The sequence below is a fragment of the Anarrhichthys ocellatus genome, unplaced genomic scaffold (assembly GCF_004355925.1).
Source record: "Anarrhichthys ocellatus isolate YVR2014 unplaced genomic scaffold, GSC_Weel_1.0 scaffold10, whole genome shotgun sequence".
Taxonomy (NCBI): Eukaryota; Metazoa; Chordata; class Actinopteri; order Perciformes; family Anarhichadidae; genus Anarrhichthys; species Anarrhichthys ocellatus.
The window spans coordinates 7,596,097-7,607,306 of NW_022280040.1; the positions used below are offsets into that span (position 1 = coordinate 7,596,097).

The 11,210-nt window shown below is 47.2% G+C and overlaps 1 protein-coding gene across 1 annotated transcript in view; it reads left to right on the forward strand.

Moving 5' to 3' along the window:
• gli3 (GLI family zinc finger 3) overlaps positions 1–11,210 on the forward strand; it is an 83,874-nt gene that overhangs the window by 65,658 nt on the left and 7,006 nt on the right. Inside the window, exons 8-13 of the mRNA XM_031849797.1 lie at positions 1,221–1,440; positions 2,490–2,603; positions 3,634–3,774; positions 9,571–9,720; positions 9,846–10,010; positions 10,126–10,413. Coding sequence (XP_031705657.1) covers positions 1,221–1,440; positions 2,490–2,603; positions 3,634–3,774; positions 9,571–9,720; positions 9,846–10,010; positions 10,126–10,413 — 1,078 coding nt within the window. The remainder of the gene's footprint in view (positions 1–1,220; positions 1,441–2,489; positions 2,604–3,633; positions 3,775–9,570; positions 9,721–9,845; positions 10,011–10,125; positions 10,414–11,210) is intronic.

The window sequence follows — 11,210 nt, forward strand, 5'->3', positions numbered from 1 at the left end:
AAGAAAATTGAATTTTTCAGCCATTGCTTTTTAAAATCTATTGTGTCTCCTGGATTATCTCTATGAAGTTATAAAAACTAACTTATGCTGTCAGGATGAGCTTTGATTGACTGTTTCTCTCAAGGTGGTCATTCAGGGACTCAAATGTGCCAATGATAGAGCAAACAGCAGCCTCTCCGCGGGCGAAATGATGTTGTAAATCATTTTTCTAATATCATTGATCCGTATTTAGGCACCATGATATTACTGTAGTTACAATAGACTGTGCGAGAGAAAGGAAGCGTGTGGTGGAGCGACTCAGAATGTGCGCCGTCCATGTCAAAACCCCGTGTGGGTGACGATCTCCCAGCCAGCCAGCCAGTCAGCCTGCCTCCCCGGCGGCTCGTGTCAGTCATCCGCTACACCTCATGGAAACATCACATACATCACGCCGCGGTACCAGAGGCGAGTACAGGGAAGCAAAAGAAAAGGAAGAAGAGAAAGGGGGGGAAGGAAAGATCCACGGCCCCACCCACAGCCATTGATCAGCGATCTGTAAGCGGAGCCTGATCAATCACGCTTGCAGGCTCGGCCACTGTCCCGGTGACAGGACCCAAATAGCCAGAGCCAACAGACTGATGAGTGATATGACAAGTGTATGGGCCCCCAAATGTGTCTCGGCCCATTGATTTCCACTCGGCTCGTAATAAGATCAGCAGACATATGGGCCGTGGCGCGAGCGGAGGCGTCAAGGCGCAGGATGAATGGATGCCGCTGCTGTCGAGCCACACGGAGCCGTGTTTATCTGGCGGTTCACCTGTGGTTACGCAGACCCCGGAGGAGCTGTGGTGGCTTCTGGGATTTTTTTAAGATAAACAAAGTTTGCTCAGGTTGAGGGGGACAGGGAACTGATTTAGCTTTATTTACATGGCTATACGACACACTCCAGATTTGTTTATCATCTGTATCGTTTGCCCAGTGGAAGAATGACATACTGCCTTACACAGAACACATGATAATTCACTGTGTGTTAAACAAGCTGAACATTCATTGGCAGGGATTTGCCGGCAGGCCCGTGGTTCCAGTATTACCACACCGTCTCCTGTCAGATTGTCCTCAGGGAGGAGAAGCTATCCAGAACAATCCATTTATTCACTGTCTTTCCCCCTTTTTTTGCCTTTGCAACTGATGTTTTAGTGAAGTTTAATCTTTTGATTATTTTGCCTTCCTGCTCTCTCCAGCCCAGCGTTAAGCTTCGCCTACCCTCCAACCCCGGTGGCTTTGCACGTGCACCAGCAGCTGATTGGCCGTCAGCAGGGCCTCGTGGGCTCTGCCTTTGGCCACAGCCCGCCACTCATCCACCCGTCGCCGGCCTACGCCACCCAGAGGCCCATGCCTGGCATCCCCCCCTCTGGGCTGAGCGCCAGCGAGCGCGCAGCCCTCTCCAACGACTCCTCACAGGTGAGAGCGGCGGCGGCGGCGGGCGCCTGTGCGATTCATCATCACAGGTAATAGATAGCGGCGTCGCATGCCAGCCACGTCTCGGAGAATCGCAGCGAGCTAACGTGGTACAGGCAGCCCCACCCCACCCCCTCCACAAGCTCATCTCCAGGGACTTTCCTCCTACTTGTGTTGTCTCTTGATTTTAGACTGCCGAGCTCGGCACTGAGCGTGCCTGCAGCAAACAACAAGGGGCTTGTTAGCATAGAATCCCACTGCTGACTCCATTAATCACTAGAGAGAGAACAAGGATATAGAGAGGGAATATTGACATGGATGGATGGATCCGAAGGGGCTTTTTCTCTCCATCCCCAACCCTTACTCTATGTGCGGGCCCGCATTTGAAGTAAATATTCAATGTTTATTACCCGTCCTCCCCGCTGTTTCCCCATCCCTCGGATTTGGTGTCATCGCGAATGAGGCCTCATTCAAATTGGGCACACCAAAACTGCCTTTTCCTTCTCCTGAATGAACAGAATATTGCGTCGGGGCCAAGGCCGAATCTCATTTGTTTCTGCGAAGATAGTTACATGTTTAAGAGACAGAAATACTCACTACAACTCTGAGAGTCCTGTGAAAAACAGCAACATTAAGGGAGTTCACATTTACAAAAACGTGTTAATTCTTTTACTCTTGTGAGCTTTGGTTGCAACAAGAATTCCCCCAAGGGTGTATTTAAGCCAGGCCAAAGCCGGGTCATCCATTGGTTCAGTAAATGGTTCAGTGAATTGGTCCATGAGTTTGTTTTAATTGCCGTGATTAGAGGAGCTAATGTGATTCAGTGAATTGCATAGTTTTTCATTTGCACAGTCTGGGACTGATACGGAAATCATTATGGTTTAACCGCAGTTGTTTTTTCTGCTTGATTAAGTAAATGATTCATTGACTTATGAGCATCACATGCATTTTTAATGATTTTATCGAGGATAACGTAAGAAAAATAAGTAGTATGACATCAAATCATCTATATAGGAGAGCTCGAAATGATGAAATATTTCCCGTTTCCACAGATCAAACCAACAAGTGAATCTGCAGTGAGCAGCACGGGAGACCCGATGCACCACAAACGCTCCAAAATGAAACCAGAGGAAGAGTTGCCGAGTCCAGGCGCAGTGAGCGTACAGGTGAGGATCATCTACATTCATCAGCATTATTAAAACATATCCGTCAGCTGCAAACTGTAAACTGGTTGGTAGATCCCAGAATTCACCAGCCGGGTTTCTGATTCTTTCGATTTTTGCACTAGAATAGGAAGCCCACAACATGACTGGTCACATGCCAAAGGGGACGCAACAATAGACAAGCTTACCAGCCACAGAGTGTATTTATTTACCTGCATCTGGCTGTTTCTTGGTGTTTCCCACCCTGCTCTTATCAGTCGCTGTTTCCGAAAGCAAAACAATTCATTGATCTTTGGGAGACTAGGAGGAAATTGGTTTTGCTTTTGTTTAATCAAAATTTTAAGTGGCTGGAAAAGAGAAATGTGATAACAGCAAGTGTTTGCATCTGCAGGAAAAACCTTATTAGAGTCGATATGCAGGCGGCAGCACATTCAGCCTGAGGTGTGTGTGGTGGGAGCCCAGACTCTCCTGTTTTTGGCCCCACCACCTCGCCGCTCCACTTGGCCTGCTAACTGTGACAGTGAAATATGTCTGGGCTAATAGAGCAACCTACAGCAGGAAAAGGGGGTTAGGTTCCTCAAACGCTCGCCCCGGTCCCGGTCGTATAACAAACCCCCAAATACAGAGCGGGGCTTTCAGCGCTACGCTTCCGCTCTGCACACTTTTTCCTCCCCGGCAGCCAAACAAGGCCAGATTCACAGGGGCACTGAGACCTGTGACCAAATCATTTTTGGCTGTGCCTTAGATGTAAACCAGCAGGGCTGTAAAACATTACTTAAAAGATTGATGTTGGGCAGAGGGAGGCAGTTCCTGTAGTTTTTTCTTTTATTTTTGTATATCTATATATATATATAGATGTACTGTATATATAAGTTTTTTTTATTATTTAACTTTTTTCTTTAGCATATTGTAATTTTTGATTAAAAAAAATACTGTTTCATTACTTAGTATTAATCATTTTTCTTTTCTTTTTTTACGTTGGCATCATGTGCTCGGTTGTTGAACTGGAACCTTTTCTGCTGTTGTTCCTCAGGACCATCCGGATGGGATGACCCTGGTGAAAGAGGAAGGGGACAAGGATGAGAGCAAGCAGGAGCCTGAGTTGGTTTATGAGACAAACTGCCACTGGGAGAACTGTTGCCGCGAGTTTGACACGCAGGAGCAGCTAGTACATGTGAGTATCGCACATTTTTAAAAAACGGTCCAGCAACAACGCTTGATTGTCTACATAAAGCTTTTCTGTACAACTCCGAATATACAATTTCAATATCCAGAAATACTGTGAATTGATATAAACAGTTAGGGTTAGGAACACAAAAGAAACCCTCTTTGAATCAAGTGCTTGCTTGCTGCTGTTTAGCAGATGTTTCACAGTTCACTTTCTCACGTCCTGTGGGCAGAGAAGTGTTCACACTTGACTCCAGTTGTTCTCCAGGACCAGAGTTTCTTGTAGGGAAACAAGGAGACACAACAGGGTGTGTCTAATTTTAAGATGGGTGAAGACTTACATTAAAAAAAACAGCTTTCCCGGTGCGGCTCCAAAAACACACACACCAAAACTACAAGGCCTCTTAGTTTGTACGCTGCGAGTGTGCTCAGTGTTTCTCTCCTCAAGCTCAGTAGATCCTTGCAACATCAACCGCAGCTGTGCTGTTCTGCACAATGCCTCCTATCAGGCCACGACCCCTGTCTGTGTGTCTGTACGGCAGCAGAGCTACAGTGGAGTCAGAGCTGCAGGCGTTGACTGATACTGCTGCCGGATTCCTGATTGGATCCAGGGACGGTGGTAATGGGCTCAGAAGCCGGAGAGCACATCTCGCAGCTGAACGCCGCTAACTGATTTGGCGGGTTAAGCCTCCCAGAGACGGGACGTGAGCTTTGTGTACAACACTGGTCCGGCCTTCCTCCTGTCTGTTATCAGAACTCTCACACAGCCCGGAAGATGGATGGCTCACTCGCTGTTAAAGCTAAATATTAATGACATTATGGTCGCGCCCCCCCCTCTACTTATACTGTTAGCTCTGCTGCTCACTCGCGGCCTGTAAACCGCTCACATGTCGGCCAACTGAGAGAGCACACTGAAGTTGGAGAAGTGGTGGAAATACACCAATATGATGCCGTGAACAAGGGACGCCGGAGTGTATCCACACACACACACACATGAAACACACATCAGCACACATCTGATAGAAAGATCCTCAGCTCTCCACAGCTGTCTATTTACCGTCTTGACATTGCAATCCTCAGCCGCGGTGGTAACCCCTATCTATAATTGATATCCTCAGCGCGGAATGGGCTGCCTCCCGTGTTTGAAGGGCTCGACTCAAAGGTTCAGAATCTTGACAACTTCTTGCCCCTGTTTCAGGGGGCGGGATGAGTTAAGGTGGTGGGAGAGGAAGGGGAGGATGGCTTCTTAATAGAGGAAAAGCTCGCTCGCATCCTCCCCCTACTGTAGTCACACCAGGTGGCCGTCTGAGCAAAAAAATGTCCTCTCATCCCTCCTCATCTACTATCCAGCCTAACCTTGCCAAGCCGCACTCACTATCAGATTCGCGTGTAGACAGACACCAACAAAACCCTTATTAGTTTTACATTTCTTTCTTCCCCCCCATCTCGAGAATTGTTTTTTTTTTTCTTTTCCTGCCATTTGACTTTCTGATATTGCATTTTATTTCTCATTTTCCATGCACATGCAGATTAGATATGCAGAGAGATGCCAATAAAAGTCTTCGCCTACAGAATCCGTGCCCTCTAATTCAGCAGAGCGGACGAGCAAATGCTCTTATCTCTCCGCACCCCCACCCCCCTCAGTAATAGGATAAGTACAGTATTTGGACCACAGTGGCTCTCCCCACACACTGGGAGGGGTTTGGGGGTGGGGATTTCCATATAACCAAACAATGGACCGTCCCTTCCCCCTTGTACTTGTCTTCTGAAATGGCTTTGGGGAAAAAAACATGATGAGCAAAAAAGAAGTCTCCTTGGTTTGTAACTAATTTAACCAGCAGCTTTTTTTGCACCAAGTTAATACATAGATTCATATTCAATGATTAGAATGTGGTACTGCTGTGTTGACAGTCTGCGTCATGCAAGCACATGTTTTTGGAAGTATCAAAAGTAACAGCTGCACTGATTCAAATATCCCTTTTCCTTTGTGGTTGGCCTAATTTTAGAATTAAGCCTTCACGCCACCCTCATCGCTTTCCACCTTGTTCAAAAGCACTCCTGCCGCGCTCTTCGTGCATATTTTTTACACTCTCAAGCGTGCTCTCACCGTGACGTGCCACGGCGTTTCTTTATCGTCTGCGTGCAAGCGCTCTCGGTGCAGCCGATAAGATAAACATCAGATCTGTGCAATTTAGCTCACTTATCTGGCCTACCCAGTCAGCAAAAGCCAGGCGGGTGTCAATTCTAGTTTGCTGTATTTATTTCATTTATTACATTTCAACTCTCTATACCTCTCCACTCAGCTCCACGTTCTTTTGCTTCCCCTTTTTTGGGCATAAACCTCTCCCTCTCTCATTTTCTCTTTCATTTTCTCTCCCTCCCCTCTTTCCCCCTTGAAGGGAGTACTTTTAAAGATAAGGCCTGGTGGCTTCTTTAATGTCTCTCTTGAAGTGGGCTTTGTTCGCTCGTTTCTTTTCCTTTGACGCTGGAGATGCCAACCCCACACTCCCATAACTGCCTAATATGGCCTTGCTCAACAAGCTTTTATTTTACTCATTGATGTATTACTGATACTGCGCTGTGGAGAACTCTAAACGGGAGCTCTGCATTGGCAGTGCCCCTGTACAGGTATGATGGTAGAATTCATGGAAGCCATATTGTGCTCTTGCAGTATTTGTTGCGGTCGTTGAATAAAAAAAAGAAAGAAGTGGGGCCAAATTTGAATCTGCATTAAGTTGGTTGTTTTTTCACCACATGGATTTGCTAAATAAAATAGCATAATTTGTAATTCTTCATCTTCTTCTTCAACTGCTGAACCAACGTGAGAGGTTCAGGTTCAGGTTCTGTCTTGTCATTGAAGGCCCGCTAACAGACTGATCTCCCAGGCTGTTTTAGTCCATTAGGGGGGTGTCTGATGGGGTTGGTGGTCTGTATGTGTGTGTGTGTGTGTGTGTGTGTGTGTGTGTGTGTGTTCTCACTGCTCATCAGGTCGTTCCCACCCTCCACAGTCTTACCGTATGGTTCCAGGTCATCTACATAGGTGGCGCTGTGATGTCCTTGTTCTTCGATGGGGAGCTGGCTCTCCCCGTGTGCAGCCTAGTTGAGCGAGCCGCTGTGCGCCTCCCCGGTGTTAAAGGGAGATAAACGCGGGCGCAGTCTGAAGGCAGCCCCCCCCCCCCCTCTCTGGCTGCTGGCGCAGGCTTTTAATTGGTAAAATGCAGATTTTTCTTGATCAGGAGAAGGATTAGGCCCCTTATCTGTCAAGAGTATCTTACTCTAAGATGAAAAGACTGTGCTGAATTACACATGCCAATTCTAGCTCCCTGCCCCCTGCTCGCTCACTCACTTACTCTCATCCTCCCTCCTACCTTCGCTCGCTCAAATTTTCCCCCCTTTTTTACTTCCTCCCTCCTCCTTCCCTCCCTTCCTTGCCTTTTTCATGCTCTTTTTTTCTCCCTCTCTTTACACAAAGCACTTCAGCAACTGACATCACAAAAGAGCATATGATTTATTAGGCGGTGTTTGATAAAGCTAAACGGTGTTGCGGGTCCCACAGCTTAGTGAAATTGCCTTGTAAACAGGCCCTCTTTTCATGCACGCTTGCATTCTAATGCATGAGGGCTGTGTCCCAGAGAGAGTTTGATAAGGAGACATGGAGACGGATACTGAAGTGGGCAAACGCTGGGAAATAGGGGAGAAAAAAAAGATAGGATTCTGTCTCTTACAGTAATGTGTGTCGAGATGGGTTTGAGCATAGAGGGACAAAAATGATTTTTACTATTTATATCTATGGATGTTTTTGCCTTGATGAGTCTGGACCAAGAAAACAGTGCCTACACCTGTGTGTATATATGTGTGTGTGTGCACCTCTCATACGTCACAGACGGCTTCAGTGTCCCCTGTGTCCGTGTACCCGGCGCTCCCTGTCGTGCGACTCCCTCCTAAATCCATCTTGGTGGCGTTTTTACAGTTGTTGGCCGATAAGCTGGCAGGGAGAAGATGAATAACCTGCCGCGCCGCCGCTATCAGCACCTGTTTGTCGATTTAGCCGGCCAACGGGGCCTGTCTGCTCAGCATGGAGATTATTGATTCAATAAGAATTGCCATTAGATCATGCCATTAGGTTCCTCGGCGGCCCCTCTCCCCGTGCTGTCTGTCCCCCTCTCTGTCAGCTCAGAGGCTCATGCATCACACCCGTCAACGACCGCCTCCATTTGTACAAACAGGGTGCGAGTGTGTATCCATCTGTGTGTTTGTGCGTGCAAGTGCGTGCATGCGCTCCTGTTGTGCCAGCCACCCGCGTGATCCGACACCACGACGCTCTCCCATCGCTCTCAGCCGGGGGATATTGAACGCTGCTCACGGCAGACCGATTGCTTGCCACAGGGATTCCCTCACATAGAGGAAGAAAAAGAGAAGACGAGTCAGTGTTTTCTGAGGCTCGGACCGAGGTGGGGAGGAGATCAATCTTGGGGAAACTTCACTAACGTCTGTGGTCATCCAATCCCCAATCATTTTCTGTGGAATTAGTCTTGTTTTGTCACTTTAGAATTAAGAAAATGTCAAGCGAGAATAATGGAGGTCCTGGTGCGGATATATTAATGTCAATTTTACTCTTTGCTTTTGCTGTCACACCCTGCTGTTACTGCGCTGACTCATTTGTCGATACTCCCCCTTTAGTACCACTGGGAAATGAGTGCAGTGGCAGACTTAGGGTCAAAATGTCTTGAAGGAAGAATACAGAAATGGGGCGCTTTCTGGTAGATGTCGCGGTTATGGTTATATGTGGGGTCATGATCTGGCCAGAGGGCAGGGTGCAGGGAAGGCACAAAGATGCCATTGTCAGAGCCGTGTCATGCCTGGAGGGGGAACTGTCCCTGAATGCTTTATTTGCTTTGGTGCTGCATGTTTTATAGCTCAACAATCTTGCGAGTAAGAGCTCAAAGAAAGCATGTTTTCCCCAGACATTTAAGAGCATTCAAAGTCAAGTCTCTATTTATCTCCCTTCCTTCTCTCCCGTTTCCATCCGTCCCTCTTCATTCAACCCTGAGGTAAAAAGACTCTTCTCCACTGCTCAGGAATGTAATAATACCGGTTTCTACTGGTCAGGATATTGTGTCTGTCTCCCTGGGTTTAAATTGCTCCCTGAAAGGCACTTCAGAGGCCACGACAGTATTGTCTATGAAAGAGAGCCAGATGTTGACTTTGTCCCCAGAGGGTCTGCATGACTTTTTTTTTTTTCACTTTCACCTCCTTCATTCCTCTGTAACATCTACCACTACCGTTTTACGAGATAGTTTAGTGAGGGAAGAAGAAGAAGAAGAAGAAGAGAGGAGGGGATGGAGCAAGAGAAAGGTGGTGCTTACAGAGAAAAAGAAATGCTTGGCTGGAGTTGTAAATCCCTCGCATTTCAGATGCCACGACTGAACTTTAGATTTCTCGCCCTGTCTCCTCACCTCCCTCCCTCCCTCCCGCCTCCCCTCCTTCCTAAGCCTCAGATTGGAAGTTGCCACGGCAGCACAACTGTCAGCGCTTGTCATGGAGGGGCGAGGGCCCAATGTGATATGAAGTGACAGGGTTTTATTTCAAAAATCCTGTTCTGATCGGACACTGAGGCTCACGAGTCAACACAGTGAGGCAGAGAAAGAAGGAAAGAGTTAAGAGAGAAATTAAATTGAGAAAATATATACGTGAAAAGAAATGGAAAACAGGAAAGGGAATGTTATATTTCCCTCTCATGTTGCAGAGCAAAAAGAATCCTCACGCTGAACAACAAATCAAGTGCCTTTATCTTCTCTTCTAGCACATCAACAATGATCACATCCACGGGGAGAAGAAGGAGTTTGTGTGTCGGTGGGAGGAATGTTCTCGAGAGCAGAAGCCCTTCAAGGCACAATACATGCTGGTGGTCCACATGCGCAGACATACTGGGGAAAAACCCCACAAGTGCACAGTAAGGAAACTGCCATTTGCTCAGATGACTTCATTTGTTTGCAGATGAAAAGCTGTTTTACATGTAAGCTGCTAACAGGAGATTCAGACCGCATTAGTGAAGTCCTCTTCTCTCTCGTCCTGCAGTTTGAGGGCTGTGCCAAGGCCTACTCCCGTCTGGAAAACCTTAAGACTCACTTACGCTCGCACACCGGAGAGAAACCTTATGTGTGTGAGCACGAAGGCTGCAACAAGGCCTTTTCCAATGCCTCCGACCGGGCGAAACATCAGAACCGCACACACTCGAATGAGGTACTGAAAAACCTGATTCCAGGCGATGATGCTCCTACAACTTTGCTGCTTGAATGTGGTGTTTACAAGCATCGCGTTTTTTCTCACTGCTTTATCTGTCTCCCTTCATTCTTAGAAACCGTATGTGTGTAAAATCCCAGGCTGCACCAAACGCTACACGGACCCCAGTTCCTTACGCAAGCACGTGAAGACGGTGCACGGGCCGGAGGCGCATGTCACCAAGAAACAGCGCGGAGATTACCCGCGTCCTCCGCCCCAACGGGAGCATGGGGGCAACAGCCAGGGCCGGTCTCCAGGGCAGCTGCCCCTGGGTGGGTACACGGACCAAAGGGAGTACAACCATGCTACCTCAAAACAGGACGAACGTCTGCAGGTCAAGTCCATCAAGACAGAGAAGCCTATGGTAAGACTTTATTTAAGGCTGACAATGATTCTTTTATATACTTTTACTACTAATATAGCTAGTTTAAATGCCTAGTATTAACGTTCCTGTGGGATTTAACATTGAATTGGGGGCATGCCCATTTAACACTGACTTCTTCTAATGAGTAAACTTTCTCTTTCTATCCAATGCTTCGGCATTTCTCTCCTTCCCTTTCTAAGGACAGTGGGTAATCAGGTGAGATAGGTATCCCTTCACATTGCATTTGTAAAATATTCTTTCTGAGTCTCACTGTTTCCCGTCTCGCTCATAGTTTAATCGTCTTTTCTCATCCCATCACAACTGCTTGACTTTCACCCAAAACACAGCAGATTTGCTCTCATTGTAAGTTTCCTTCATCCCACACAGTCATAAAAAAAAGATTATTCTACTCATTTCACATCGCTTTGAAGAGTGGCAATGGTGTTTCCCAAAGGGAATGTGTTTTTCTTTCTGAGCAATGCCCATGCCTTTGGGCAGAACTGTGAGGGCACTGAAAGTATGCCTGATACTGCCCAGGGCTCCGCTGTGCAGCCAACTTCATTCAACAGTAAACAGGGTGAATACTCGATGCCAAAAAAAAGTAATTCCATTATTCCTCAGTGTAACATAGTTCCTAAAACTCAGTAAACAACTTAATGATGCTCTAGCTGGTGACACAAGAGGCCTTTTATCCTATTTGCCTATCCTCTGAAAACAACCCAAACATGATTTCTCTTTTCTCTCTTTTGAGCGTGTCTGTCCGGCCCGGCTCACGGGGGGGGGGGGGGGGGGGGGGG